The 23,528-nt window shown below is 66.3% G+C and overlaps 4 protein-coding genes across 6 annotated transcripts; 1 reads left to right on the top strand and 3 right to left on the bottom strand.

Moving 5' to 3' along the window:
* Window positions 1-405: 405 nt before the first annotated feature.
* On the top strand, window positions 406-4,570 carry ECM1 (extracellular matrix protein 1). Its single transcript, XM_083813074.1, has 7 exons — window positions 406-554; window positions 1,490-1,558; window positions 2,036-2,376; window positions 2,495-2,845; window positions 3,454-3,674; window positions 4,181-4,268; window positions 4,371-4,570. Exons 1-7 carry the CDS (start codon window positions 509-511, stop codon window positions 4,530-4,532), a joined length of 1,278 nt encoding a protein of 425 aa, XP_083669200.1. The 5' UTR covers window positions 406-508; the 3' UTR covers window positions 4,533-4,570.
* Window positions 4,571-7,034: 2,464 nt separating this feature from the next.
* MCL1 (MCL1 apoptosis regulator, BCL2 family member) lies at window positions 7,035-11,837 on the bottom strand. The gene is made up of 3 exons (XM_083813199.1): window positions 11,267-11,837; window positions 8,941-9,188; window positions 7,035-8,564 (listed from the first exon to the last, which is right to left on the bottom strand). The coding sequence occupies exons 1-3, from the start codon at window positions 11,793-11,795 to the stop codon at window positions 8,448-8,450; spliced, it is 894 nt and encodes a 297-aa protein (XP_083669325.1). The 5' UTR covers window positions 11,796-11,837; the 3' UTR covers window positions 7,035-8,447.
* Window positions 11,838-14,461: 2,624 nt separating this feature from the next.
* On the bottom strand, window positions 14,462-17,256 carry ENSA (endosulfine alpha). 3 transcript variants are annotated; one of them, XM_083813174.1, is made up of 4 exons: window positions 17,081-17,256; window positions 16,293-16,418; window positions 15,342-15,525; window positions 14,462-15,250 (listed from the first exon to the last, which is right to left on the bottom strand). In XM_083813174.1, the coding sequence occupies exons 1-3, from the start codon at window positions 17,135-17,137 to the stop codon at window positions 15,355-15,357; spliced, it is 354 nt and encodes a 117-aa protein (XP_083669300.1). In that variant the 5' UTR covers window positions 17,138-17,256; the 3' UTR covers window positions 14,462-15,250; window positions 15,342-15,354. The 3 variants fall into 3 exon arrangements, with proteins under 3 accessions (XP_083669300.1, XP_083669299.1, XP_083669298.1); XM_083813173.1 differs by having other exon boundaries at window positions 14,462-15,525; window positions 17,081-17,255; XM_083813172.1 differs by lacking the exon at window positions 17,081-17,256 and having other exon boundaries at window positions 16,293-16,856.
* Window positions 17,257-18,447: 1,191 nt separating this feature from the next.
* GOLPH3L (golgi phosphoprotein 3 like) lies at window positions 18,448-23,421 on the bottom strand. Its single transcript, XM_083813170.1, has 4 exons — window positions 22,634-23,421; window positions 19,917-20,048; window positions 19,638-19,752; window positions 18,448-19,374 (listed from the first exon to the last, which is right to left on the bottom strand). The coding sequence occupies exons 1-4, from the start codon at window positions 22,805-22,807 to the stop codon at window positions 18,947-18,949; spliced, it is 849 nt and encodes a 282-aa protein (XP_083669296.1). The 5' UTR covers window positions 22,808-23,421; the 3' UTR covers window positions 18,448-18,946.
* Between the last annotated feature and the right edge of the window lie 107 nt (window positions 23,422-23,528).

Below are 23,528 nucleotides of genomic sequence, written 5' to 3'. Positions count from 1 at the left end.
CAATCCCACTGCCTGTCCCCGTGCCAGCGCTGGGGGGGGGTTGGGGGTGACTCACCGGGCGGGGCACGCCCGAAACGGGGCAAAAACCGCAAAAATCCACCCCGCTTTCTCTCGCCGTGACGCAGGGGTCCGAAAGGCGAGGGGGGGGGGTGAGAATGGGGGGGGGGAATACTTGGGGCAACTGGCGGGGACTGGGGGTGGGGGGGGGGGCGCCGCGCTGTCCCCCAGTGCCACCAGTGCCACCAGTAAGTACCGGCCGGGCCGGTTGTGCCGGTGGCCCCCGGGGCCCGCGGGTTGACCCCACAAGGCCGCAGCCGGGCCCTGCCCAGGGGTGCAGGATGAGGCCGGGCACCCACAGCCCCCCGGGGGGGGGGGAATGGGGGGGGCCCCCCCCCGGGCCCCCGCCGCGACGTCAGGGCCGTGACTCAGCCCGCGGGATGAGGCCCCGCGCCGCCCCGGCCCTACATAAGGCGGAGGAGCCGTCGGCGGCCCCACAGCGCCCGACGCCATGGCCGCCCTCGGCCTCCTCTTCCTCCTCCTCCTCGGCACCGCCGGTGAGTCCTGCGGCCACCGGGGCGGGGGGGACCCTCGCGGTCACCGGGGGGGGGAGGGCTCCCTCCTCGTGCCCGGGTCCCCTCCCGGTACCTGGGGCACTGCTGGGCCACCTGGGACCCTTCGCTGGCCACCTGGGTCCCCTCCCAGCCTCCTGGTGTCTCCTCCAGGCCACCTGGGTCCCCTCCCCAGCCACTTTCTGTCCCCTGTTTGGCCACCCCCGGTCCCTTCCCTGCCTCCTTGTGACCCCTCCTGGCCACCCAGGTCCGTACTTGGCCACCTGGGACCCTTCCCTGGCCACCTAGGTCCCCTCCCAGCCACCTGGGTCCCCTCCCTGGCCACTTTGTGGCCCTTTCCCAGCCACTTTCTGTCCCCTGTTTGGCCACCCCCGGTCCCTTCCCTGCCTCCTTGTGACCCCTCCTGGCCACCCAGATCCCCACTTGGCCACCTGGGACCCTTCCCTGGCCACCTGGGTCCCCTCCCAGCCACCTGGGTCCCCTCCCGGCCACCTGGGTCCCTTCCCCAGCCACTTTGTAGCCCCTTCCCAGCCACTTTCTGTCCCCTGTTTGGCCACCCCCGGTCCCCTCCCTGCCTCCTTGTGTCCCCTCCTGGCCACCCAGGTCCCCGCTTGGCCACCTGAGGCCCCTCCCTGGCCACCTGGGTCCCCTCCCTGGCGACCTGGGGCCCCTTGTAGCCGACTTCGGGTCCCCTCCCCAGCCCCTCTGTGTCCCTGCGCGGCCGCCCAGGTCCCCTCCCTGGTTTTAGGGTCACTTCCCCTTTTCCTACCCCAGTCCCCAGGACCTCGGGGAGCGGCTCCTGCTTGCCCCCGCCCTACCCCCAGCTGTGGGATGAGGGGGGGGGGTGAGTTTGTGGGGTCTCTGCTGGAGGGGGGGGGACGGGACGAGGGCTGTGCTCACTGTCCCCGTGTCCCCAAAAGTGGCCGTGAAGCCCCGCCACCCTGTGGCACAGGAGCAGCTGAACCACCAGCCCTATGACATCCAGCAGGGTGAGAGCGGGGACGGGGGCACTGGGGGGGGGGGGGGGGGGGGCGGACATGGGGACACCCACCAAGGGGTGGGGATGGGGTCAGGAGTGGGAAGGAGACACGGGGATGGGGGACACAGGAGGGGTTCCCAGCGATGGGGACATGGATGGGGGGGGGGGGGGGGGGGACGTGGGGACAGGGGGAGGGCACAGGGATTGGAGGAGACGGAGGGGACAAGGGGACGGCTGGGGATGGGGCCAGGAGGGGACAGGAGGGGGCAGGATGACATGGGGCCAGGGATGCAGGGAGCACGCAGGGCCAGGGAAAAAAATGGGGGGGGGGGGGGCATCTGGGAACACAGGGACACCCAGGACCGGGATTGGGGGGGGGGGGGGGGTGTCACCCCCTTAGCACCGTGCCCCTCCATTTTGGGGAAGGCGATGCGTGTGCGCAGCAGGGCCACATGCCCACGCCCCCCCCCCACCCCCCCCCCCACAGTGATGCAGGAGGAGCAGGACATCGAGCTGCCCCGCAACGTCGTGGAGGCGGCCAAGAACCCCCCTCGGCCCCGGGCGCCTTCATCCCCAGACTCCCCCGACGCCATCGACGCCTCCTCGTGGGGCAGCACCCTGGAGGGCTTCCCCCCGGCCTGGCCCCTGCCCGACGCCTTGGACCGCTACTGCCGCAGCCCCACGCTGATGCCCCGAGCCCCCCGGCCCTCGCTGCCCCCCGCCGCCTTCGCCCACCTCCGCAGGCAGGTGGACGCGCTCGACGCCTTCTGGCCTCGCCTCGACGGCTGCTGCCGCCGCCAGTCCCCGCTGCCCTGCGCCCGCCGCGCCGTGAGTCCGCCCCCCCCATGCCCCCCAAAAAACCCTCCTCGTCCCTACACAGCTCGGGGTGGGGACACGCGGCCTGACCCCGTCCCCTTTGTCCCCTGTCCCCCCCCCCCCATGGCAGTGGACCGATGTCCTGGACGCCTTCTGCGATGACGAGTTCGGGGTGAAGACGCGCCAGTTCCACTGCTGCCGCCGGCACGGGGCCGCGCGGCGCCGCTGCTTCACCGACGCCACCGCCGCGGCCACCGCCGCCACCCAGCTCGCCGAGGTGACCGTGTGGGACGTCTCCAGCGAGCCGGCCTTCCCCCCCGGCGAGCCCACGGCCGCCAACATGGACAACATCTGCCGCCTGCTGGGGCTGCGGCCCGGCCCCCGCGGCCTCCCCGGGCCCCGCGCGCGCTTCCACACCCGCCTGGAGCGCGACTTCGGCCGCTGCTGCCACAACGCCAGCCTCGAGTGCGCCCGCGCCGCCGTGAGTGTCAGGGGACGGGGGCGCGGGGCTCCTGGGGAGCGACGTGGGTGCCCTAGGGGGGGTGGCATGGTGCTCTATGGGGTGACATGGGTGCCCTAGGGGGTGTCATTGGTGTCCCAAGGGGGTGTCATGGGTGTCCTAGGGAGTGACGTGGGTGTCCCCAGGGGTGGCACAGCTGTCTTGGGGGTAGCACAGGTGTCCTGGGGGGGGGCGGGGGGTTAACACGGGTGTCCCAAGGGGTGTCCCAAGTGTCCTGGGGAGGTGGCCCAGGTGTCCCAAGGGGGTGACACACGTGTCTTAGGGGTGGCATCAAAGGCCGGGGGGGTACACAGATGTCCCGGGGGGGTGCCACAGCTGTCTTGGGAGTGTCACGGGTGTCCCAAGGGGTGGCACTGGTGTCCCAAGGGGTGGCACTGGTGTTCCGGGGGGTGACACAGGTGTCTTGATGGTGTTGGGGCGGGGGTGGGGGGTGATGTGATGTCCTGAGGGGGCTCCGGGTGTCCCAGGAGGGTCCTGGGGTATCTGGGGACGGGGACACGGAGGGCAGGGGGGGTGTTTGTGGTTGGGGTGGGGACGGCCGAGGACGCAACCCCTCCATGGCCCCGCAGTGGCAGAAGGGCCTGGATCGCTACTGCCGGGAGGAGGGGGGGGTGAAGACGGGCCAGCACCGCTGCTGCCAGCGGGGAGGGGGCCGCGCCCGCAGCCGCTGCTTCGCCGCCGCCGCCCCCCACCCTGCCTACGACCGCGAGCTGCACAACGTCAGCCTGGCCCGGCTGGGCCCCGCCATGCTCCGCACCCTCTGCGGCCCCATGCGGCTCCTCAGCAAGACGTGGGTGATGGGGGGGGGCACCCCATAACCCCGGGACCCCCTCCGACATCTCCCTGAGCCTCCCCATAGCCCCGGGACCCCCTCCCCATAGCCCCGGGACCCCCTCCCCATAGCCCTGGGACCCCCTCCCCATAGCCCTGGGACCCCCTCCCCATCTCTCTGTCCCCTTCCCCATCTCTCTGTCCCCCTCCCCTAAATATCCCTGGGTCACCCCCCCCCCCCCAATTTCCTCAGCCCCCCCCCAAACCTCCCAGTGACCCCCCACCCCCATTTCCCTGCCTTCCCATTGCCCTCAGGACCCTCCCATGACCCCCCCCCCCACCCCCAACCCCCCCAACCCCCCATTCCCCATCCACTGGATGGACACCGGGGGGTGGGGGGGGGGCCAGACATGGGACACGGGAGCGCCCCCCAGTCACTGGATGGGCACCGGGGGGGGACGGACGGACGGACACGGGACACGGGAGCCCCCCCCCAGTCACTGACCCGTGCCCCCCCCCCGCCAGGCGGCCGGTACCGGAGCTGCTGGAGGCTGTGACCTCCGCGTGCTGCGCGTTGCCCCCCGAGGAGCAAAGCCCCTGTGCTGAGGAACAGGTGAGTATATTGGGGGGGGGTATTCATGGTGTTAACCCCCCCCCCCCCATGCCTTGATGACCGTCCCCCTAATTAATCAACCAATTAATTATTTCCCCGCAGCTTTCCCAAAGCATCGACGACGTCTGCACCTCCTGGCGGGACCCCCGGGCCTGCTGCTCGCGGGGGGGCCCCGAGCGGCACCGCTGCTTCGCCGAGCGCTACCTGGGGGGGGTCCCGCTGGCCGCCGCCGTGCCCCCCCCGGCCCCCGGCCGCCCCCAGTAGGGCCGCCAGGCAATAAAGGACGCGAGGCCTCAACCTGCTCCCGGGGGCAGTCGTGGGTTTTTTTGGGGGGGGAACGGCGTGGCTGTTGGATTTGGGGGGGGGGGGGAGTTGGAGGGTTTTTGGGGTGGGGGGGGGTGTTTTGGGGCGTTTTTGGGGTGGGGGGGTGTTTTGGGGTGTTTTGGGGTGTGCCGGGCGTCTGCGTGTTTGTGGGGTGTCGCACCGGGGCTGGGTCCCGGCCTGTTTGTGGAGCGGGGTGCGCCCAGGCCCGCACCCACGCGTGTCCGGGGCGGGCCCGTGGGGCCCCCTCACGGCGCCGCCGACCCCAACTGGACCCCTCCCAGTCCTCCCAGTATCTCCAGTGCCGTCCTCCCGGTAGCCCCAGTACCTCTCCCAACCCCATCCCATGTGCATCGAGATCTCGGGGGGGGGGAGGCGGGGGTGAGCGGCCCCAATCCCACGGCTGCACCCATCCATTTACCCCCCCATTTCCCCCCTATTTTACACCCCCCCCATTTTACCCCCCCCTTCACACCCCACCCCCTTTCTGCCCTCCCCAGCCTCAGTTCAGCGCCCCCCCCCCCCCCCCCGAAGGCTGCGTGGGGTTTAGGGGGAATTTGGGGGATTTTGGGGGGGTTTAGGGGGATTTGGGGAGTTTGGGGGGGGCTTCGAGGGGGGTTTGAGGGCACTTTGGGTAGTTTCAACCCCCCCCCCAGGGCCAAAATGTGGCTTTGCAGAACACTGGAAAAGGTGTTCTGGGGCACCAGTGCTCCCAGTGACCTACCAACCCCCCCCTCCAGTGCCCCCCAGTGCCCTGCAGCCCCTCCCAGTGCTCCCAGTAGGCTGCCTGGAGCACAGCACCCTCTGCTGGAGGGAGCTGGGGGGGTGGGGGGTTGTCAGGGGGCGATCCTGCAGCCCCCCCCCATTGTGGCCCGTGTGTCCCAGTATGGGACACCAGTAAGGGACATCAGTACACGACACCAGGATGGGACACCAGTATAAAACACCAGTATAAAACACCAGTATAAAACGGGACACCAGTACGGGACACCAGTATGGGAAAACAGTATAAAACACCAGTATGGGACACCAGTATGAGATACCAGTATGAGACACCAGTACAGGACACCAGTAAGGGACACCAGTACGGGACATGGGACACCAGTACGGGACATGGGACACCAGTACAGGACACCAGTAAGGGACACCAGTATGGGACACCAGTACAGGACACCAGTAAGGGATACCAGTATGAGACACCAGTATGGGACACCAGTAAGGGACACCAGTACGGGACACCAGTATGGGTCACCAGTATGGGACACCAGTACAGGACATGGGACACCAGTACAGGACGTGGGGCACCAGCTGGGCACCCCAGTACGGACACGGGTTCCCCGAGCTGGGGAAGGGGCCGTGCCCCCCCCCCGCCCCCCCGCCCCCCCCCCGCCCCCCCGCCCCCCCCGCCAGGAGCTGCAGGGCCCCGCCCCCCGACGCCCCCCGTCACGTGACCCCTCCCCACGGGGCCCCGCGGTCTCGCGCGGGTTGGGGTTGGGGGCGGGGGAAGGGCGACGGCGCCACGCGGGGGGATTGGGGGGGGGGATGGGCGCGGGTTCCTGGAAGCGGTCACGTGAGCGCGCGCCATTGGCTGGCGCTGTTGCCGGGCGGGGCCGGGGCAGAAATAGCAAAGGCGGGAGGGAGGGGGGCATGGCCACGCCCCTTCCCGGAAGTGCCGCGTCTCCATGGCAACGGGGGGGAGGCCGCGGCCTAGCGGGGCCTGCACCGGGCCCGGAGCCCGCACACGGCCGGGCCCCGCCGCCCCCCCGCGGCCCCGGGGCCTTCCCCGCGCCAACCGGGGCCCGCGAGCGGCTCCCGGGGCCTCCGGGCCCAGCTCCCGCGAGCGGCTCCCGGGGCCTCAGGGCCCTCCCCGCCCGCTCCCCTCCCCCCCCCCGCTACTTCCGCGGGCGTTCGCGGAACGCGGCCCCGCTTCTCCGAAAAGCCGCGGGGCAGGGGAAGCTCCGCTCCCCCCGCTCGGCTTCCAGGAAGGGAAGCAGAGGGCCGAGCCCCCCCTCCCCCCCGGCCCCAAAAGCCCGGCTGCAGCCACAGGGCCCTGCTGCGGGGTTTCCCCCCAGCCCCCATCTTCCTCCTCCTCCCCCAGCTTCTCAGGAATTGAAACCGAGGTGGCAGCAGCCGCTGCTGTGCCCCCAGGCCAAGTCCAACGTGGCCAGAGCCGGGCGGGGGCAGCTCCTCCACCACCCCAGCAGCTCTCAGAGGCTGGCAGCAGCCACTCGTGGACTTTCCCCACCTCCGAGGAACTTCCCAGCCGTGGAGGGCCCCGAGAAGCAAAGGCAGGGCCCTGCAAGGTGGTTTTCCGTCGAGCACGGGGCTGCAGGGGATCCCCAGGGCAGCATCCGCGCTCCCTTACACCAGAGGAGCGCTGAAGGCCCTGCTCTGCTCACACGTCCCCCTCTCAGCCCAGGAAACGGCAAGTTCCATGCCAGGGGATTGAAGTGAAGACATTTATTGACCAAACTAAGTGCTTGCTCAGCACACAAGCAGGCCTGGCAACCGCTGCCCTCCAGCTCCCCGCTCACGTTTCCGTGGGGCATCGCTCAGGCTGCAGGTCAAGCACCGTGGGCACCTTCTCTCCCCTCTTGCTGCTCAGGACCCCGTTTCTGCGGGGCTGAGCTGCCCCAGGACCCGACCGATCCACGGTCGGAGCAGGCGGGGCTGGCGCTGGCGGAGGCACCGAGTTTCGGATTCTGCTGCAGAACACTTACATTCAAATACCAGCTTCGTTTGACTCGCTGCTTACGGGATCAAAATTAGAGGGGAGAGAAGGAAGTAACTGATACCAACTTCCCCAGTTCCCCATCTACTAGAAGAGCTAGAAAAACCAAAAAAAAAAAAAAAGAAAAAAACAGGAACACCAACTGTTGCCAGCAAGCTGTGGGCACAACGCGAGTCCCCCAGGCCCCCGGCTCCCTGCTGCGCTCCCTGGCAATTTGGCTCGAGTGCATCTGTGAAGGGCTCGCTCGGAGTCGAGGCCGAAGGCTTCGCCACAACCACGCTACTTCACGGGGGATGAAGTACAGCGCGCCCGTAAGCAGCTCCGTCACGCTCAGCCCCCCTGCCTTTGCATTGTTAGCTCTGTAAAAAAATGTACATATTCTACAGCTTGGAAGTATTTACAGGTTCTTTACAGCGTTCTCCGGCCCGTGGTTCGTTTTTTTTTGTTTTGTTTTAAATACCCACAAGTGCACTCCCTATTTTTAAACTGCCTGTGCGGCGAGTCGCGGCGGCGCAGCGAGAGCAGTCAGACAGGCCAGCCCGGCCGGGCTGCAGCTGCCTGCGGTTACCGCGCCGCGCCGGCCCCGCTCTGCCCGCCTGGCTGCTCTCTGCCACCTGGTTACAGCCCCCGGGGGCGGCGCGGGCACCCCGGGCTCTGCTCCTCCGGGAGACGGCGACGGGGCTCGCACCACGCCCAGCACTCGAAGCTCCGACGGAGGAGCTGCTCTCGCGCCAGAAACGCCAGCTCTGAAGCGTCTGCTCCGCACGCAGCCGCCATGCGAAGCCCGGGAGGGCTTCAGTCCACACAGGAGCCGCCAGCTTCCCTCCGGGGTAAAACCGAAGCTGCCCCGCTCGGGCTTTCTGTCCTCACGCTCTCAAACGAAGCAGATCATCAACCAACTCTTCCACTTGCCGCTCCCAAAGCGATAATCCTCATTGGTACCCTCGATCTGAGTGGAACACGCCTCCCTTCGTAGGCAAGGATCGCTCAGGGGATGCCAAGGTATTCTTCTTCTAGGGTCACTCAAGTCTGGCTTCATAAATACGCGCAGGAGGAAGTGACCGGCTCGCCAGCTCCAAGCAGAGCCGGGCCACCCAGAGTTCCGCACCTCTGCAGCGTGCCGGGGCTCACCGGATCATGTAGGCCAAGCTCGCTCCCAGTCCTGCCACCCCCGCGAACGCCATCAGCACGTTCCTGATGCTGCCTTCTAGGTCTTCCACTCGGAAGAAGTCGACAAAGCCCTCCTAAGGGGGAAAAGAAGGGACGGTCACCTCCCTGCCGGCACCCCCCCTCCAGGGAACGGCCCTCCCGGAGCAAAGCCAGGAGCCAGCACGGCCGCGGGCAAGCTCGGGGCACCCCGTGTGGCTTCGCTTTGGGGACGCCACCGCCTCCTCCCAGGGCAGGGCGTGCTTTGGGGTCAGGGCTGCCACGAGGCAACTAGGGAAAAAGGCGCCGCTGCCGCCCCGGCGCTCTGGCTAGGTGTCTCCACGGCGGTTTTAACTGGAATAGTGACTCATCTCGTGTTCCGCTGACACATGTGGCTGTCACCCAGCGGGTGACGGAAAGAGGAAAAGCTCAAATTGTTCCAAAAAAGGCTCGCGAGGACAGGCAGTGACTCACCCAGCCTCCCTGGCTCAGCAGCCACTCGCGCTTGGACGAGACGAGCGCGTCCGTGATGATCCTGGCCAAGGAGCCGATGCACTTCTCCTGCTTTATGCTCTTCAGGTGCTTGGCGACAAAGGCACCGAAGGAGATGAGCGTGACGACTCGCCCCCAGTTCGTCACTCCGTCACTGAAGACGTGGGCCGCCACCTCGCCCACCGACTGCAGGTCTTCCTCCTTCTTGATTTCTAGCTTGCGAAGCATTCCTGCAAGAGACGCTGGCTCAGAGACAGGCGCATGGAGCAAAACCCCAGGCAAAAATAAATAAGTAAATAAATTCCAGCTCTTCCCCCCCTGCCTCGCGGGGGTTCTGGGGGGGCCCCGGTGAGCCGCCGCCCCCCGAGGCTTGGCAGCAGCCCTGCCCCTTCGCCGCGGCGCGAAGGTGGGTGCAGCGACTGGAACAACAAAAATTCCCCGGCGTGACCTGCGGTGCCCCCCCCCCAGTGAATAAGCAAACAAGCCCTTGCGAAACCGAAAGGCACCGCTTGTTATTGCTCAAACCAACAGGAAGCCTTCCTGGAGCCAGTTCCTTTTCTGCACGCACGAAGGACGAAGGTAACGTCCCTCCAGGAGCCTCGGCGGCCAGCTCCCCCGTGACCCACGCGCCCCTCCTGAGCATCGTTTCCTTGCCAGCACCCCGTGAAATTCGGCCGGGGCAGTTAAACCCCAAATCCTGCCCACCGGGGCGGTGAGGGAAGGGCGGGGGACACAGCTCGAAACCCTTTGCATTTTTTAAAAAGCTGCAACATCCTGCTGCGGGAGGGGGCGGCGTCTCGCCGCAGGCTGGCTCAGGAGGCAGCGAGGGCATCGCCCTCCTGGGCCCTGCTCAGCACCAGCAGCTCAGCACCAGCAGGAGCCCAGCCCCAGCTGGTGCTGGCGCCAGGGACTCGCTTCTGAGTTGCCTGAAACCGGCCCAAAACGGCCAAATCTCACCAGGCCCCAGGGACTTGCGTGAAACTGACCCCAAACACTTGGTTCCTGCGGGTCTTGAAAAAAAAAAAAATCTCACTGAGTTCTGCGAAACCAGCCCAAAATGGTCGGCTCCTCCCCGCCCCCAAGGGCTCGCTTCCGACTTACACCGAAGTGACCCAAAATGGGCAGTTCTCAGCGGGCCCCCGAGGACTCGCCTCCGAGTTCCATGGAACTGACCCAAAATGGTCAATTCTCACCCGTCCCCGAGGACTCGCCTCCGAGTTACCCAAAAGTGACCCCAAACGGTCAGATCCCGCCGGTCCCCGAGGATTTACCCCAAACGCTTGGTCCTCGCTGCTCTTAAAAAGTCGCACTTCTGAGTTACACGAAACCAGCCCAAAATGGTCGGTTCTTCCCCATCCGAGGGCTCGCTTCCGAGTTACACAAAAGTGACCCAAAATGGGCAGCCCCGAAGGGTCTCCAAGAACCCACACCCGAGTTACGCGAGACCTGCCCCAAAATGGTCAATTCTCCCCGGTCCCCAAGGACTTGCCTCCAAATTCCGCAAAACCAGCCCAAAATAACCCGATCTCCTCAGTCCCCAAGGACCTCTCTCTGAGCTAAGCAAAACCAGCCCCACGGGGTCGGTTCTTTCCGGTCCCCAAAGGGCTCGCTTCGAAAAAAAAATCCACAAAACCGACCCAAAAAGACCCGTTCTCACCGCTTCCCCCCCCCAACAACAACAACTCGCCTCCAAATTCCGAGAAACCAGCCCAAAATTTCTCCCACTTCTCGCCGCTCCCCGAAAACTCGCGGCCGAGTTCCGGGAAGCCTCTCCGAAATTTCCAGCTCTCCCCCAGAAACTCGCTCCCGAATTCCAGGAAAACCACCCCAAAAAATCGCTCCCCCCGAGGACAGGGGGGGTGACCGAAAACCGGCCCCGGCCCCGCCGCCACCTGCTCGCCCGGGGCCACCGGGGCCGGGCGGTTTTGGGGCTATTTCGGGGAAGGGGGGGGTGGGATTTCTGGGGGTGGATCCCGGTAAAACCACCGGGCTCGGGGCCAAGAGCCCGGGCGGGCCCCGTTTAATCGGTAACCGGGTTATCAGCACGGCGCAGCCACGGCGAGGGTTTTTTTTTTTTTGTTGTTGTTCCCCCCCCCCCCCTTCGGGCAAAGTTCGGGTTCGTTTTTGGCCACCGGCTGCCGCTTTTAACCCGCTCGGCTCCGGTGGGACGAGCTCCCAGCACCCGGTAGAGCCCCGGTGGGCCCCGGTAACCCCCGTTAAGCCCCGTTAAGCCCCGGTAACCCCCCGTTAAGGCCCATTAAGGCCCGGTAACCCCCCGTTAAGGCCCCGTTAAGGCCCGGTAACCCACCTTGGAAGGCCAGCTCGTGTTTCTCCAGGACTCCGTCCCCGACCCTCCGCAGCGTTTCCAGCGCTTTCTCCATCACGCCGTCCCCCGCCCCCCCGGGCCTCCCCAAAAGACCCGGCAAAAACTTTTTCGAGCCCGTTTCCGTTTCCCCCGCCGCCTCCCGGAGGTACCGGAGGATGAGCTCTAACGAGTCCTGCCTCAGCTCGTCGGCGGGCAGCTCCGGGGGGGTCCCGGGCATCGAGTCCCCCCCGGGTCCCCTCTCGGTTTCGGGTTCGCAACCGTCCAGCTCCTCCTCGGGGCTCCACAACGGCGGCGAGCGGGGGGCGGCGGGACCGAAGAGCGAGCGGGGGGAGGCCCCGGGGCCGAAAAGGAGCGAGCAGGGGGCACCGGGCACCGGGGCGGCGGGGCCGGGGGGGGAAGGGGACGGCGGGGCCGGGTCCCCCCCCCCGGGCGAGGCCGGGCCGCCGGGCCCCCCTCCCCCGCCGCAGTAGAGGTTGAAGCCGATGAGGGCGTTGCGCTGCAGGGCGAACATGGCGGCGGCGGAGCCCCGGGGCGGCTTCGGGAGCGGGGCCGGGCGGGCGGGCGGCCCTTTATATGGGCGCCGTGACGCCACCGGGAGGGGGGGGGCAGGGCGGGGCACGGGGCGAGCCGGTTCCGCTTCCGCTTCCGGCTCCGCCTCCCCCCACCCCGGGGCCTGATCCCGACCCCCCTCCCCCCCCTCAGTTCCCGGCGTTTATCCCGGGATCCGGCCCCCGCTCCCCGCCACGGCCTCAGCACCGGGAGCCGGGCACCGGGGGAGGGGGGGGCACCGGGTGCCGCCTTCCCCCCCGCCCCGGGAGGTTTGGGCGACCCCAAATCCGCCCCGGGTTGTAGGGAAAGGGACGGGGAAGGAGCCGCGGGGGTGCTGGCGCCGCCGGGCCCGGGCAGGAAAACGCCGCGGCCGTGCCCGTGTCCCCGGGACCCGCACGGCCCCGGTGTCGCCACGGCCCCGGTGTCCCACGTCCCCCTGCCTCCATCCGCGGTATCTCCGCATCCCCGGTGCCCCCCCCAATCCCCAGTGCCCCCACCCCCAGTGCCCGCACACCCCTGGTGTCCCCACACCCCTGATGTCCCCGTCCCCGGTGCCCCCACGTCCCCATTAACCCCATTCCCGGTGCCCCCACATCGCCAGTGCCCCCATCCCCGGTGCCTGCACGTCCCTGGTGTCCCCACACCCCTGATGTCCCCATCCTCGGTGCCCCCTCACCCCCGTCTCCCCCATCCCCGGTGCCCCCTTGTCCCCATTACCCCCATCCCCAGTGCCCTACGTCCCCATTACCCCCATCCCCAGTGCCCAACGTTCCTGTTATCCCCCATCCCTGTTATCCCCACTCCCCTCATGTCCCCATCCCCAGTGCCCCCAGATCCCCATTATCCCCCATCCCCAGTACCCGCACGTCCCTGGTGTCCCCAAACCCCTGATGTCCTCGTTACCCCCATCCCCGTTATCCCCACTCCCCTCATGTCCCCGTCCCCGGTGCCCCCATGTCCCCATTAACCCCATTCCCGGTGCCCCCACATCCCCAGTGCCCCCATCCCCGGTGTCTGCATGTCCCTGGTGTCCCCACACCCCTGATGTCCCCATCCTCGGTGCCCCCTCACCCCTGTTACCCCCATCCCTGGTGTCCCCCATCCCCATTACCCCCATCCCCAGTGCCCCACGTCCCCATTACCCCCATCCCTGTTATCCCCACTTCCCTCGTCCCCATTACCCCCATCCCTGGTACCCCCACATCCCCAGAGCCCCCATCCCCAATACCCGCACGTCCCCGGTGTCCCCACACCCCTGATGTCCCCATCCCCGGTGCCCCACGTCCCCATTACCCCCATGCCCAGTGCCCAATGTTCCCGTTACCCCCCATCCCCGGTGCCCCCCCATCCCCGGTGTCCCCATCCCGGGGCAATCCCAAGCAACTGAGGGGCTTTGGGGCTCAACCCCCCCCCCCTCCGGCCTCATCAGGATTTTGTGCCTAAACAGGGGCAGGACGCTGGAAATGGGGGCCAAAATTCCCCCCCACCCCCCCGCGTCCCCCTTTGGGAGGTGGGGGGGACGTTGCCCCGTGGGAGGGGCCGTGCCCCGCTGCCACCCCGTCCAAAGGGCACGGGGAGGACGCCGGTGAAGGCGACGCCAGCCCCGGCCGCTGCGTCACCGCGACGTGACGAAAGCGGGCCGCCGGGCGCGGGGCTGCTTTCTGGTTCCTTTGGGCAGCGGGGAAAGCCAACAGCCCCCCCCCCACACCCCCAAAAAAAAAGGGCCGCGGAAATCCCTGCCCGACCCCGCCACAGGTGGCCGTGGGTTGGGGGGGGGGGATTTAAAACGCGGGGGAGGAAATCCCGACAGAGCCCCTCAGGCGGGTTTTTCCTCCGCCAGGTTGGGCAGCGAGGACCCCAGGGAGCGGCCAGCATTTTTTGGGGGGGGCCCCAAAGCGAAGCCTCCGTCACCATCCCGGGCGTCACCACCCGCCGGCGGGGACAGAGGAGGAGGAAGCTGCGGTTAGCCAATGTTGGGGGGGGGGGAAAGGGGGAGCGGGGGGCACCGGGAACCCCCCAGCGCACGGCCCGGAGCTCGTTTGGAAGGCAGGAGGGGGAAAAATGTCTCTCCCGGTGCCCCCCCCGGGCTGCTCAGCTGAGAAATGTTGCGGTGCTGGCGCGGCTCGGCACAAGGGGATGGGTCTGGGGGTCCCCAATGGCCCCCAGCACCCTATGGGGGGGTACGGGGATGCTTCAGACCCCCCCCCCCAAAGGAAGGGGATGAACAACGGGCAAACGTTGCTCGGCCAACCTGAAGCCCCCCCGGGTTTTCACCCGCCCCCTCCGGCACGCAGCTCAGCTGCCTCAGCCCCTCCTGCCTCAAAGCAACCCCATCAGAGCCCCCCCCCCCCAAAAAAAAAGCCCCTGGGCACCCCCACAGGGGTACGTGACCCCGCTCCACACCGCAGTCGCGTCCCGGAGCTGCTCTTGCTGCTTCTCACCCTCTGTCGTCACGGTCGCTTCCTCCCCCCGCGCTGGGGGAAGTCGCGGTGGCGGAGCTGTCCCCCCCCCGCCCCCACCCCGCACGGGGGCTTTGCATTTTTCCCCTATCTTGCCTCTTTTTTTTTTTTCCCCCATTATTTTCATTTTAAAACCACGGCGCGCTAGAAAAGAGGAGAGCTGCAGGGGTACAAAATTATATAGATTTTTATATATAGGATTCGTTATCTATTTACAACCCAGCTGGGGCAGGCAGCGGAGCACGAGGCGGCCGCGCAGGGACCCCGGAGGGGAGCCGAGGACACGGCGCGCCCGTCCCCCCCCGCCCCGCTCCTTGTCCCCGCGGAGGGCAACGTCCCCGCTCCGCTCCTTGCCTGCCCCGCGGAGCGAAATCCCCTCGCTCGGGGTCTCTCCGAACCACCTGGCGCCGAACGTGAGCGTTGAGAGCGGCCCTGGCGGGGATGGCGCTCGAAAAGGCGCCCCAGGAAAGCCGGACCCCCGCGCGCGGCGCCGCCCGCTGCCCCCCTCCCGCGGTTTTCTCCCATCCCCATGGGAATCCCTAAAGCCGACGGCGTCCGCTCGCCCTCCCCTTGCCTCTGGAAGCAGGGGGGGGACAGGACTCGGGGCGGGTTCAGCGCAGCCCTCGGGGCCCTTCCGCTGACCCCACACAAAGCCCCTCGACCGCGCGGAGCGGGCGGCGCGCCCCGCAGCCACCGCGCCGCCCTCGCTTTGTTTTTCGAGCCTGAAACAAAAAGGCAAGAGGGGGGAAAAAAATATAAAATAAATCAAAAAAAATCACCTCCGCAAGCAGGGATGGTTCCCAACAGGGTGAAAACGAAGGCAGCAAACCGGCTCGCTAAAAGGAACTGCCCAACCCCATCCGCCAAGCGTGTCCCGGGCTACTGACACCTCTTCTAGGGCCTGGCGTGTGTTTGCCGTAAATACTCATAAGCTACGCGGATTCTGGTGCTCCCGGCCCTACGGTACAGTGACGTTCAATGCGATTAACCGAAAGAAAAAGGAAAACGAGGAGAAAAAAAAACCAAACAAACAAAAAAAAAAAACCAGCCTGTGAGCGCAGGCTACCCGGCCAGCTTGCTGGTCACAAGTGAGGATTTTCGCTGCGGGAGGTCCTGCGGCGTGGGGATGTGGTCTCCCGTCACCAGGTTCTTGTTGGGCCCCGCGCTCGGCAGCTGCTTGTTCTTCATCTTCGCCTTGGCCATGTTGTAGTCGCCGGAATCGAAGTATTTTTGCTGAAAAAAGGGGGAGGGGGGGGACGGACTTGGGTTATTTTGAAGAGGTTCGCGGCACTCGCAGGGGGGGGATGGCCGGGACGCGTGCGTGGGGCCACGAGCGAGGTTCTTTACGGTGCTGCCAGGGGTGGTGCACAAAACCAGACCCCAAGGGGAAAGGCACAGCTGATTTAGCCCATGCCGAGCAGCGAACAGACGGCCCGCTGGCACAAAGGCAGATTTTTGCCCCAGGCAGCACAGCCTGGCCCACGCCAGGGCTTCTGCTGGCGCCACGCAGGTGGCGGACAGGATCCCGCGGCCGAAACCAAGCAGGGAAAAAAGCCTGCCTCGTGCCAAGCGATTAAGTAACCCTCTTTTTTTTCTTTTTTTTTGCTCGCTTTAGGAATTGGCAGCTGAACCCAACATTCCCAGCGTTTGCGTCGGTGGGAGAGCAGCCGCGGAGGCCGCTCCGGCCACGGGGAAGGCAGCACCGAGCCAGCCCCAGCGCGGCGGCGAGGGGCCATCGTGCATTCGGAGCTGGGGAGAAGGGATCCCCTCAGAAGGGATTTGGGTTTCCTGCCCCAGCCTCTGCGAGGAGGAGAGCCGGCAGCAGCAACCCCAGCAGCTACAGCCGGCTCTCGGAGGAAGATTTAATTACTTTTCCAGGGAGCGCGGTGAGAGGTTTTACGCTGAGGTGCGGCTCTCTGACTCGTTGGCATTCCCCGTGCCCTTTGCACCAGGGCAGAGCCCGGGGAAGGGAGAAGAGGTCGCGGCCGAGCAATAAATACCCCTTTCTGCAGCCTCTTCATCAGGAAGTCGGAGCCTCCGGGCTTCTGGCCCAGGTTGGGGTATTTCGCCTTCAGCTTCGCCTCTTCCGCCCTCTCGGGGATGACGATTTCCTTCTCTTGCGCATCCTGAAAAACCAGAGGGGACTGAAGGCGCTCCAGCCCCGCGGGGAAACAAAACGCACCCGCGACACCGCGACGGGATCTCCGCCGGGCTTCAAACGCTGCCGACGGCCGCTGGGAGAGCTTCTTCCCCCAAGCAGCGGCTCGGAGGAAGGCTCGGAAGCGGCTCGGAGGCTGTTCCGAGCCATTTGTCATGGCCAGCAGGGCTCGGTGCTGGCAGAGCCAGGTGGGGACCTGGCTCGGTGGCACCGCGGGGACGGGCTCGCGTGCTCTGACCTCGGGGAGCAGCGCCCCACGGGCAGCGCCGGTGCAGGCGGGTCCCCCGGGTAAGCCCAGGGCAGCTCTCACCGCTGCTCGCGGCATCCCCCGGGGCACGGCTCGGGCCTTTTCGCCCAGCTGCCCCCTGCGGGGACCGGGCCCAGCCCTGCGAGGGGTCCCCGGCCCCGCACCCCCACTATCCCACAACCCCCCGCGCTCCCCTCCCCCACAAGCCACCTTTTCCCCACCTCTCCCGGAAGTCCCGCCCCCCAGGCCCGCCCCGCAGCCAATGAGAGGTCGGCGTTACTGAGAAGGAAAGCGGCAGCAAGCAATCAGCCAGCGGGGAAGTGAAGATTGACGCGCTGCCGAGCCAATAGGGAGCCCCGAGGGCTCGCCGCGGGGGTTCCCACCTGTTTTTCCTGCCCGGGTTCCTCCGTGCGGGTGCCGGTGCCGAGCGGGGCGGCCATGGCGGGGAGCGGCGACCCCGGTGGATCCGCGCTGCCTCCGCGCTGCCTCCGCGCCGCCCGGCCCCGCTCTCTGCTCCAAAATGGCCGCTGCCGCCCCCTGCCGCCTCGGCAGTCTGACGGACAGGCGGCCGTCCAATGGGAGCGGGGAGGAGGGCGCGCTGATATCATCACCAACCAATCAGCGCCCGAGGGGGGCGGGGAGAAGGGCGGGGCTTAGCCGCCCCAGCTGGAGCTGCGGCGGGCCAATGGGAAGTGAGGCAGCGTGAGCGGGGAGGGGGAGCCCCTCAGCTTGATTGACGCTGGAAAGAACCAATAGGCAGAAGGACTGAGGCCGGGGGCCCAATGAGCGGGCGGGAGGGGCGGGGGTTAGGCTCGGCTGCAGGACCAGGCCCGGGCGCCTCCTGGCGGGACGCAGCCGCCCCTTGGAGCCCTCAGAGCTCCCAGTGCCCCACAGCGGCCCCCAATGCTCCCAGTACCCCCACAGCGTCCCCAGGCACTCCCACTGACCCCCCCCAGTGCTCCCAGTGTCCTCAATGGGGCATCGTCCTGATGGCCCTGCGCTGGCCTCACGGCCCTGTAATGTCCCCATGGCCCCGCCACAGCCTTGTGGCCCTATAACATCCCCACGGCCGTGTAACATCCCCACGGCCGTATAACATGCCCCCGGCCCTGCGCTGATCCCACGGCCCATAATTTTCTCATGTCCTGCAATGTCTCCATAGCCCCCAAATGTCCCCATGTCCCAGTTCCCCATAGCACCATAATATCCGCATGTCCCTGTATTGTCCCATGTCCCACAATGTCCCCACGTCCCAAAATGTCCCCATGTCCCACAATGTCCCCACGTCCCAAAATGTCCCCATGTCCCACAATGTCCCCATGTTCCACAAAGTCCCCATGTCCCACAGTGTCCCCATGGCCCTGCACTGTCCCCACAGCCCATAATTTCCTCAAGTCCCACAACGTCTCCACAGCCCTGAAATGTCCCCATGGCCCTACGTTATCCCCACGTCCTACCGCGTCCCCACGCTGTCCCCATGGCCCCGTGCCATCCTCACGCCCCCATGTTGTGCTGCGGGCTCCTCGCCCACGCTCCCCACAGGCACCGGCACCGACCTGCTGCTTCCCTGCTGGCCCCAGGAAGGTGCCCACGAGGATCTGCGTCCCTGGGGACAGGTCTGGGCCTCACAGAGGAGCCCTGGGGCGCAGGAGCCCAGCCTGGGGTGCCCCCGTGCCACCGGCAGCACCGAGGACCTGCCTTCCACCACCAAACCCTTTTATTAGAAGGAGCAGTTGGAACCGCCGCGATGGCAAGCTACGGGTTTAAATACCCAGACACACATTCATATTCACTTTGGGGAGTCACAGTGGCAGAGGAGAAAGGAAAATAATAATAATTAAAACAAACAAAAATCACAGTGAGCTCTTCCCCTTCCTAAAAAGAACTGCACAGCAGCACAGCCCGGAGGCACGGGGCCGCCCCACAATCGCACGCAGGGGAAGGAGGTGAAGGGGGGGGGGGGCTGGGCCGTTCCTGAGGGGGGTCTGACCCCCTTCCCATCGCGATTTGGCCAGCGGAGCGCTTCAGTGCCGCCACAGCAGGCATTCAGCGCTGCCGGTGGCCGTCACCTCCGCTCCCTGGAGGCACCGGCCTCTGTTTGCAGCGGCCCCGGGGCCTCATGCCCGCCCCGAGCCCTGCGGGGAGAGCTGGGCCCTGCAGAGCAGAGCCTCCCGCTACCACCCCGCGCCAAGGGAGCCCGTGGCCTCGCGCCGAGGCAGGCGAAGCTCCGCCGCCCACCCTGCGGGGCCTCAGGCCTTGTTGAAGGCCGCCAGGATGGCCCAGATCATCTCCGTGCCTCTGCCTTTGGCAGCTTCCACCTCCGGATCTGCGTCAAGGACCTCCTTGGTCCTGTTCATCGCCACCTCGTACCGGTCGTCCGGCAGGCTGCTGAAAGCGTTCTCCAGCACATCCGAGGAGTGGGCGAGCACCAGGAGAGCCAGAGTCCTGCGGTCCATGCGGTGCGGGTCACCCGCCCAGCGCTCCAGCACGCCTTCCTGCAGCCTCTTGAGCAAGCGTTGCTTCTCGGCAGCGTTGCTGACGGGGTGCGTGGTCATGTCGAAGAGGAGGAAGTTCTGCTTCTCCGTGGTGAGGATGCCTTTCTCCACCAGGTTCTTGGCGATGCGCTCGCGCACGTTCCGCAGCTGGTACTGCAGCTTGAAGGGGTTCCAGGTCTCCCCTGAGGAGAAGCAAACCGTGTTGGAGGCCGGGGTGGATGGAGCCTGGCTCAGCCCCAGGCCGCCCGGAGGAGCCGTGGGTGCCCCATCCCTGGGGGGGAGCCCAAGGCCAGGCTGGATGGGGCTGGGGGCAGGAACGAGGTGGGCTTTGAGCTCCCCACCAAGCCAAGCCAAGCCAAGCCAAGCCAAGCCAACCCAACCCAACCCAACCCAACCCAACCCAACCCGTGCCAGGACTCTGTGCCTCCTCTCTCGCTGCGCCTACCCGTGAGCAGCTCTATCCAGGTCTGCACCGTTTCTGCAGGCTCCGTGGCCTTGATGTGCCGCAGGGTCTCGTCCAGCAGGATGTCGCCAGTTGGAGTGTCCGACTTCAGGTGCACCTGGGGGGCCAAAAGGACGAGGCGCCATCAGGCTGGGACGCGGGCAGGCCCTGAAGCATGCCGCAAAGCCACCGCGGGGCGTGGGTATGTATGCGGGGGGGACGCACGGGATGGCCGGCACCCATGGCACCGCCTCACCCCTTCGGCCCCATCGCTGCCAGCACCTTCCTGTCCAGCAGCCGCTTCTTCCTGGCGGTGAGGGGCTCCAGCTGGATGCGGCCCCGCAGTGCCAGCTCGACGAGGATGCCGCCGCGCAGGCCGGGGGAGATGCAGTCGTTCCAGAAGGAGGTGTAGCCCTGCGGGGAAGGGGACATGTGTGATGCTGGGGACAGGCGGCCGGAGCCCCACCGCAGTCCTCAGTGCCGTGTCCAGGGACCCCCACCCCCAATGTCCCCTCACAGAATCAAAGAATCACAGAATCATCAAGGGTGGAAAAGCCCTCCAGGATCATCTGGTCCAAACACCCGCCTACCACCAATGTCACCCACTGAACCGTGTCCCCTAGCACCACGTCCAACCTTTCCTTGAACACCCCCAGGGACGGAGACTCCACCACCTCCCTGGGCAACCTGTCCCAACGCCTGACTGCTCTTTCTGAGAAGAAATGGCTCCTCATTTCCAACCTGAACCTCCCCTGGTGCAACTTGAGGCCATTCCTTCCAGTCCTTTCATCATGGAAAGGGCTGCAATGGGCTGGGCAGTGCTCAAGTCAGGCCAAACTCAACACATTTCACATCAGGCGCTCTTTTTGGAGCCCTGCCCTGAGAAACACGGGCTCCCAAGTCCGTATGGTGCTGGGCAGAGCAACAAGAAGGTGCAGGGGGTTGGAAAACATGGTCCTGGAGGGACTGCTGGTTGCATGGGGTTCTCAGTCTGGGAAGAGAAGGTCTGAAAGCAGGATGAGGTAAGCGGGCCCCAAGGCATAAAAACCAGCTGCAAAATGAAGGGAACGGCCTCTTCCCCGCCTCCACCGCATGGCAGACAGAGGCCGGGGCTGCAGCTGCGACGGAAGAGATTCAGGATGGCCCCAGGACAAACTCACTGCGCCCGAAGGGTGGATGGGGCCGGGTGCTGTGCCCTGTTCCTGGCCCTCGTTCCCTTTCCTTGGTGCTTTTCTTTGAGAAAATGGGCAGGAAGGGGGGAAAGGGCAGCTCTAACAGCCGCCGGGAGACCACAGACAAAGCAACCCAAGAAGCCTTTCCCAAGGCAGGAAGGCTGAGAGCTTGCGGCCTCCTACGTAGAAGCTTTTATAGTCGATATGGGCAACCTCCTGTCCCCAGCGTGTCTGTTTGTACAGCGCATCTGGACACCGGGCTGTTCAGCTTGCTCAGCACAGAGAGTCATAAAATAAATTAAAACCTTTATTTGCTTTCTTCACTTCCTTGTGAGTGAAGACAAAGCAACCCTTCACACTTGCCCTGCTAAGACGTGCCGATTTCCTTCCATGGGCGACGCACTGTGGTTTGTTTTTTTTGCACGTGCCCTTTAGGAACCAGTTCTCTGAAAAAGGGCACAGAGGTGACCGAAGATTTCGGTTCGTTGGGCTGGAAGGCACATTTTGCCCCAAAAACTTTAAGGGGGCTGAAATCAGAGAAGTTGAAAGCTCCTTGGCTTTCAGCTCCTGAAATCAGACCGGTCACAAATGCTGGTGTGCATCCAGTGTCCCCTACATGGACAGACTGGTACTTATAATAATGAAATTGCATTGCGGGCTCATTGGGTTTGGCTAAAATTCTCTTTTTAATATATATTTTTTTAATTTTCCCCTGCTCATCAAACCATGAGGGTGGACCATGAGGTCTGCTGCCTGTGTCTTCCCTTCAGGTGGAGAAACACGGAAGGACAGGATGAAAAACAAATAAAGAAAGTGTGAGACAAGTCTTTCTCTTATCTATTGTGCTCTCCTAACTTCCTGGTGGCTGGAGGGCCAGTCCCAGGAATACATAAACCGCACCAAGAATGCTTAACGTAGCCCAGGAATGAAGGAAACCGTGCCACGCTGCTCTCAAATATTTGCTCCCAAGTTATTTCCGTGATGCTCCCCGGATAGCCCTGCTCTCCTCTTACTCCCTGCTGAGCTCGGCAAGCCCTCAGCTACTGGCCAGCAGCCCCCTGCCGCATCCATCCCTGCCAGAAAACCACGGCCAGAGCAGGGCTGGGGGCATGAGGCACCCGCCCAGGCTCATTCAAGGACCAGCGGGGCCCCGGGGATGGAAGCACAGGCACCCTGCACCCCTCTGCACGTGTCGCTGCCTCAGGAAGCGCCTCGGGCCCCCGCTGAGCCTCCCCTTGCCTCATTTTCCCCATTTTGGCTGAGGGAAGGAGCAGTAGCGCCGTGCCCCAGACCAGGAGATAGATCTAGATGCAGGCATTGACACGGAGGAAGCAGAAAGGTGCCGAGCGGGGCCTTCCCCGCTGTGGGGCTGATAAGCAAGAGCCCCGATCGCCCCCGGCGCTGCTCGAGCAGGGAACGACAGCCCCCGGGGAGCTCATCCCGCTCCAGCCACTTGCTGTCGCCTTGCCCTCCTCCCTCAAAACCTGCCCCCGCCGTTTCTCAAAGAGGGTTCTGGCGAAGAGCAAACGGCGCAGGGGCATCTCCGCGCTCCCGTCGGGGCTGCCACATGAGGTGGGGCCCCCGCTGCCCCACGCCCTCGGTGCCGGCAGCGAGCACAAGCGGGTGGCCGCCGCGCCGCGCCGCCCTGCCCTGTTCCCCCCACAGCTCCCCGCAGCCTCTGCGGGCCGCCCTCGCCGTTCAGCCCGAGGGAGGTTTGAGCTCGGCGGGCAGAGGCTGCCGCGGAGGGACCCGAGGAAGCCACGAAGCCTCCACCACGAGGCCGCGGGTTTCCCTTGAAGACCTTTAGGACCTGCAGCCTCCCTTCACCTGCTTGTCCTTCAGTCCCAGGAGCAGCACCTCCTCCATCAGCGTCAGGCGGGTGCCTTTGGAGTCGTCGTCCTCCGGGTCTCTCTCCGCGGCCGCCTCTTCCTCGTCGTCCAGCTTCTTGCCCGTGCTCCCACCCGCCTCGGTGCGGCGGCCCCGGTGCGTCAGCGTCGTCATCCCCACCCGCGGCCGGGCCGAGGACCACGCACGAGGGGGGCTGCGGCTGGGACCGGGCCTCCAGAGGCGTCGGCGAGGCGATGGGAGGCTTCGCCCTTGCTCCCCGGGTTGGGATCACAGCTCGCCCGCCCTGCGATGGCTGTACAAGAGTCACCGGCGGGGAGCGGCCGCCCGTCGCCCCGTGACGTGTTTGAAGCAGGCGGCTGTGCCTCCACGGAGGCGGCGAGACATCGGGTCGGTGACCGAGCCTTCACGCCCCGGCGACCTCCGGCCTGGCGATGGGGTTAAGAACCCGGTTCACGCCCGGGGACTGGCGGCAGCCCCCCGGGGCAGCCCAGCTTCTTCTCGGGATTTATCCCGGTGCCCTCCGAGCCTCCCCTGGCCCCAAGAGCTGAGCCCGGAGCCTCGCTCGCAAGTCCGGAGAGCGGCCGGGGGCGAGGGCCGGGGCTGGGCAAGGAGTCGAGGGGCCGGGGCCGAGGACTGCGGGCTGCAGAGGGGTCCCCGGGCCGGTGCGGGAAGCGAACCCGGGACAACGCTCCCCAGGCTCCGGTAAAGCCCAGCGGGGGGCCCCGGCCCCGGGGAACGGGGGTTGAGCCCGGCCCGGAGCCGCCAATGAGCGCGGGGGGGGCGGCCCCGGACGGCCCCGGGGGGGGCGGCGCCGGCTGCGGCCGGGACAAGGCGTGTGCGGGGCGTGCAAGGAGCGTGCGAGGGGCGTGCTGCT

Source organism: Anser anser (assembly GCF_964211835.1).
Source record: "Anser anser genome assembly, chromosome: 28".
In the NCBI taxonomy this organism is placed as follows: Eukaryota; Metazoa; Chordata; class Aves; order Anseriformes; family Anatidae; genus Anser; species Anser anser.
This window is presented reverse-complemented; position numbering and strand designations above follow the sequence as displayed.

Bases quoted from the DNA above. Each gene is read 5' to 3' on its own strand.
- MCL1 (XM_083813199.1), bottom strand. From the start codon at position 11,795: ATGTTCGCCCTGCAGCGCAACGCCCTCATCGGCTTCAACCTCTACTGC. The intron at 9,189-11,266 runs GTGGGTTACCGG...CGTCTCTTGCAG, and splicing joins ACACGAGCTGGCCTTCCAAG to GAATGCTTCGCAAGCTAGAA. The intron at 8,565-8,940 runs GTGAGTCACTGC...TTTCCCCCTTAG, and splicing joins TGCTGAGCCAGGGAGGCTGG to GAGGGCTTTGTCGACTTCTT.
- ENSA (XM_083813172.1), bottom strand. From the start codon at position 16,775: ATGCCGCGAGCAGCGGTGAGAGCTGCCCTGGGCTTACCCGGGGGACCC. The intron at 15,526-16,292 runs GTATTTATTGCT...CCCTTTTTTCAG, and splicing joins TGAAGAGGCTGCAGAAAGGG to CAAAAATACTTCGATTCCGG.
- GOLPH3L (XM_083813170.1), bottom strand. From the start codon at position 22,807: ATGACGACGCTGACGCACCGGGGCCGCCGCACCGAGGCGGGTGGGAGC. The intron at 20,049-22,633 runs GTGAAGGGAGGC...CCTTCCCCGCAG, and splicing joins TGGGACTGAAGGACAAGCAG to GGCTACACCTCCTTCTGGAA. The intron at 19,753-19,916 runs GTGCTGGCAGCG...TTGGCCCCCCAG, and splicing joins AGCGGCTGCTGGACAGGAAG to GTGCACCTGAAGTCGGACAC.
- ECM1 (XM_083813074.1), top strand. From the start codon at position 509: ATGGCCGCCCTCGGCCTCCTCTTCCTCCTCCTCCTCGGCACCGCCG. The intron at 2,377-2,494 runs GTGAGTCCGCCC...CCCCCATGGCAG, and splicing joins TGCCCTGCGCCCGCCGCGCC to TGGACCGATGTCCTGGACGC. The intron at 3,675-4,180 runs GTGGGTGATGGG...CCCCCCCGCCAG, and splicing joins ATGCGGCTCCTCAGCAAGAC to GCGGCCGGTACCGGAGCTGC.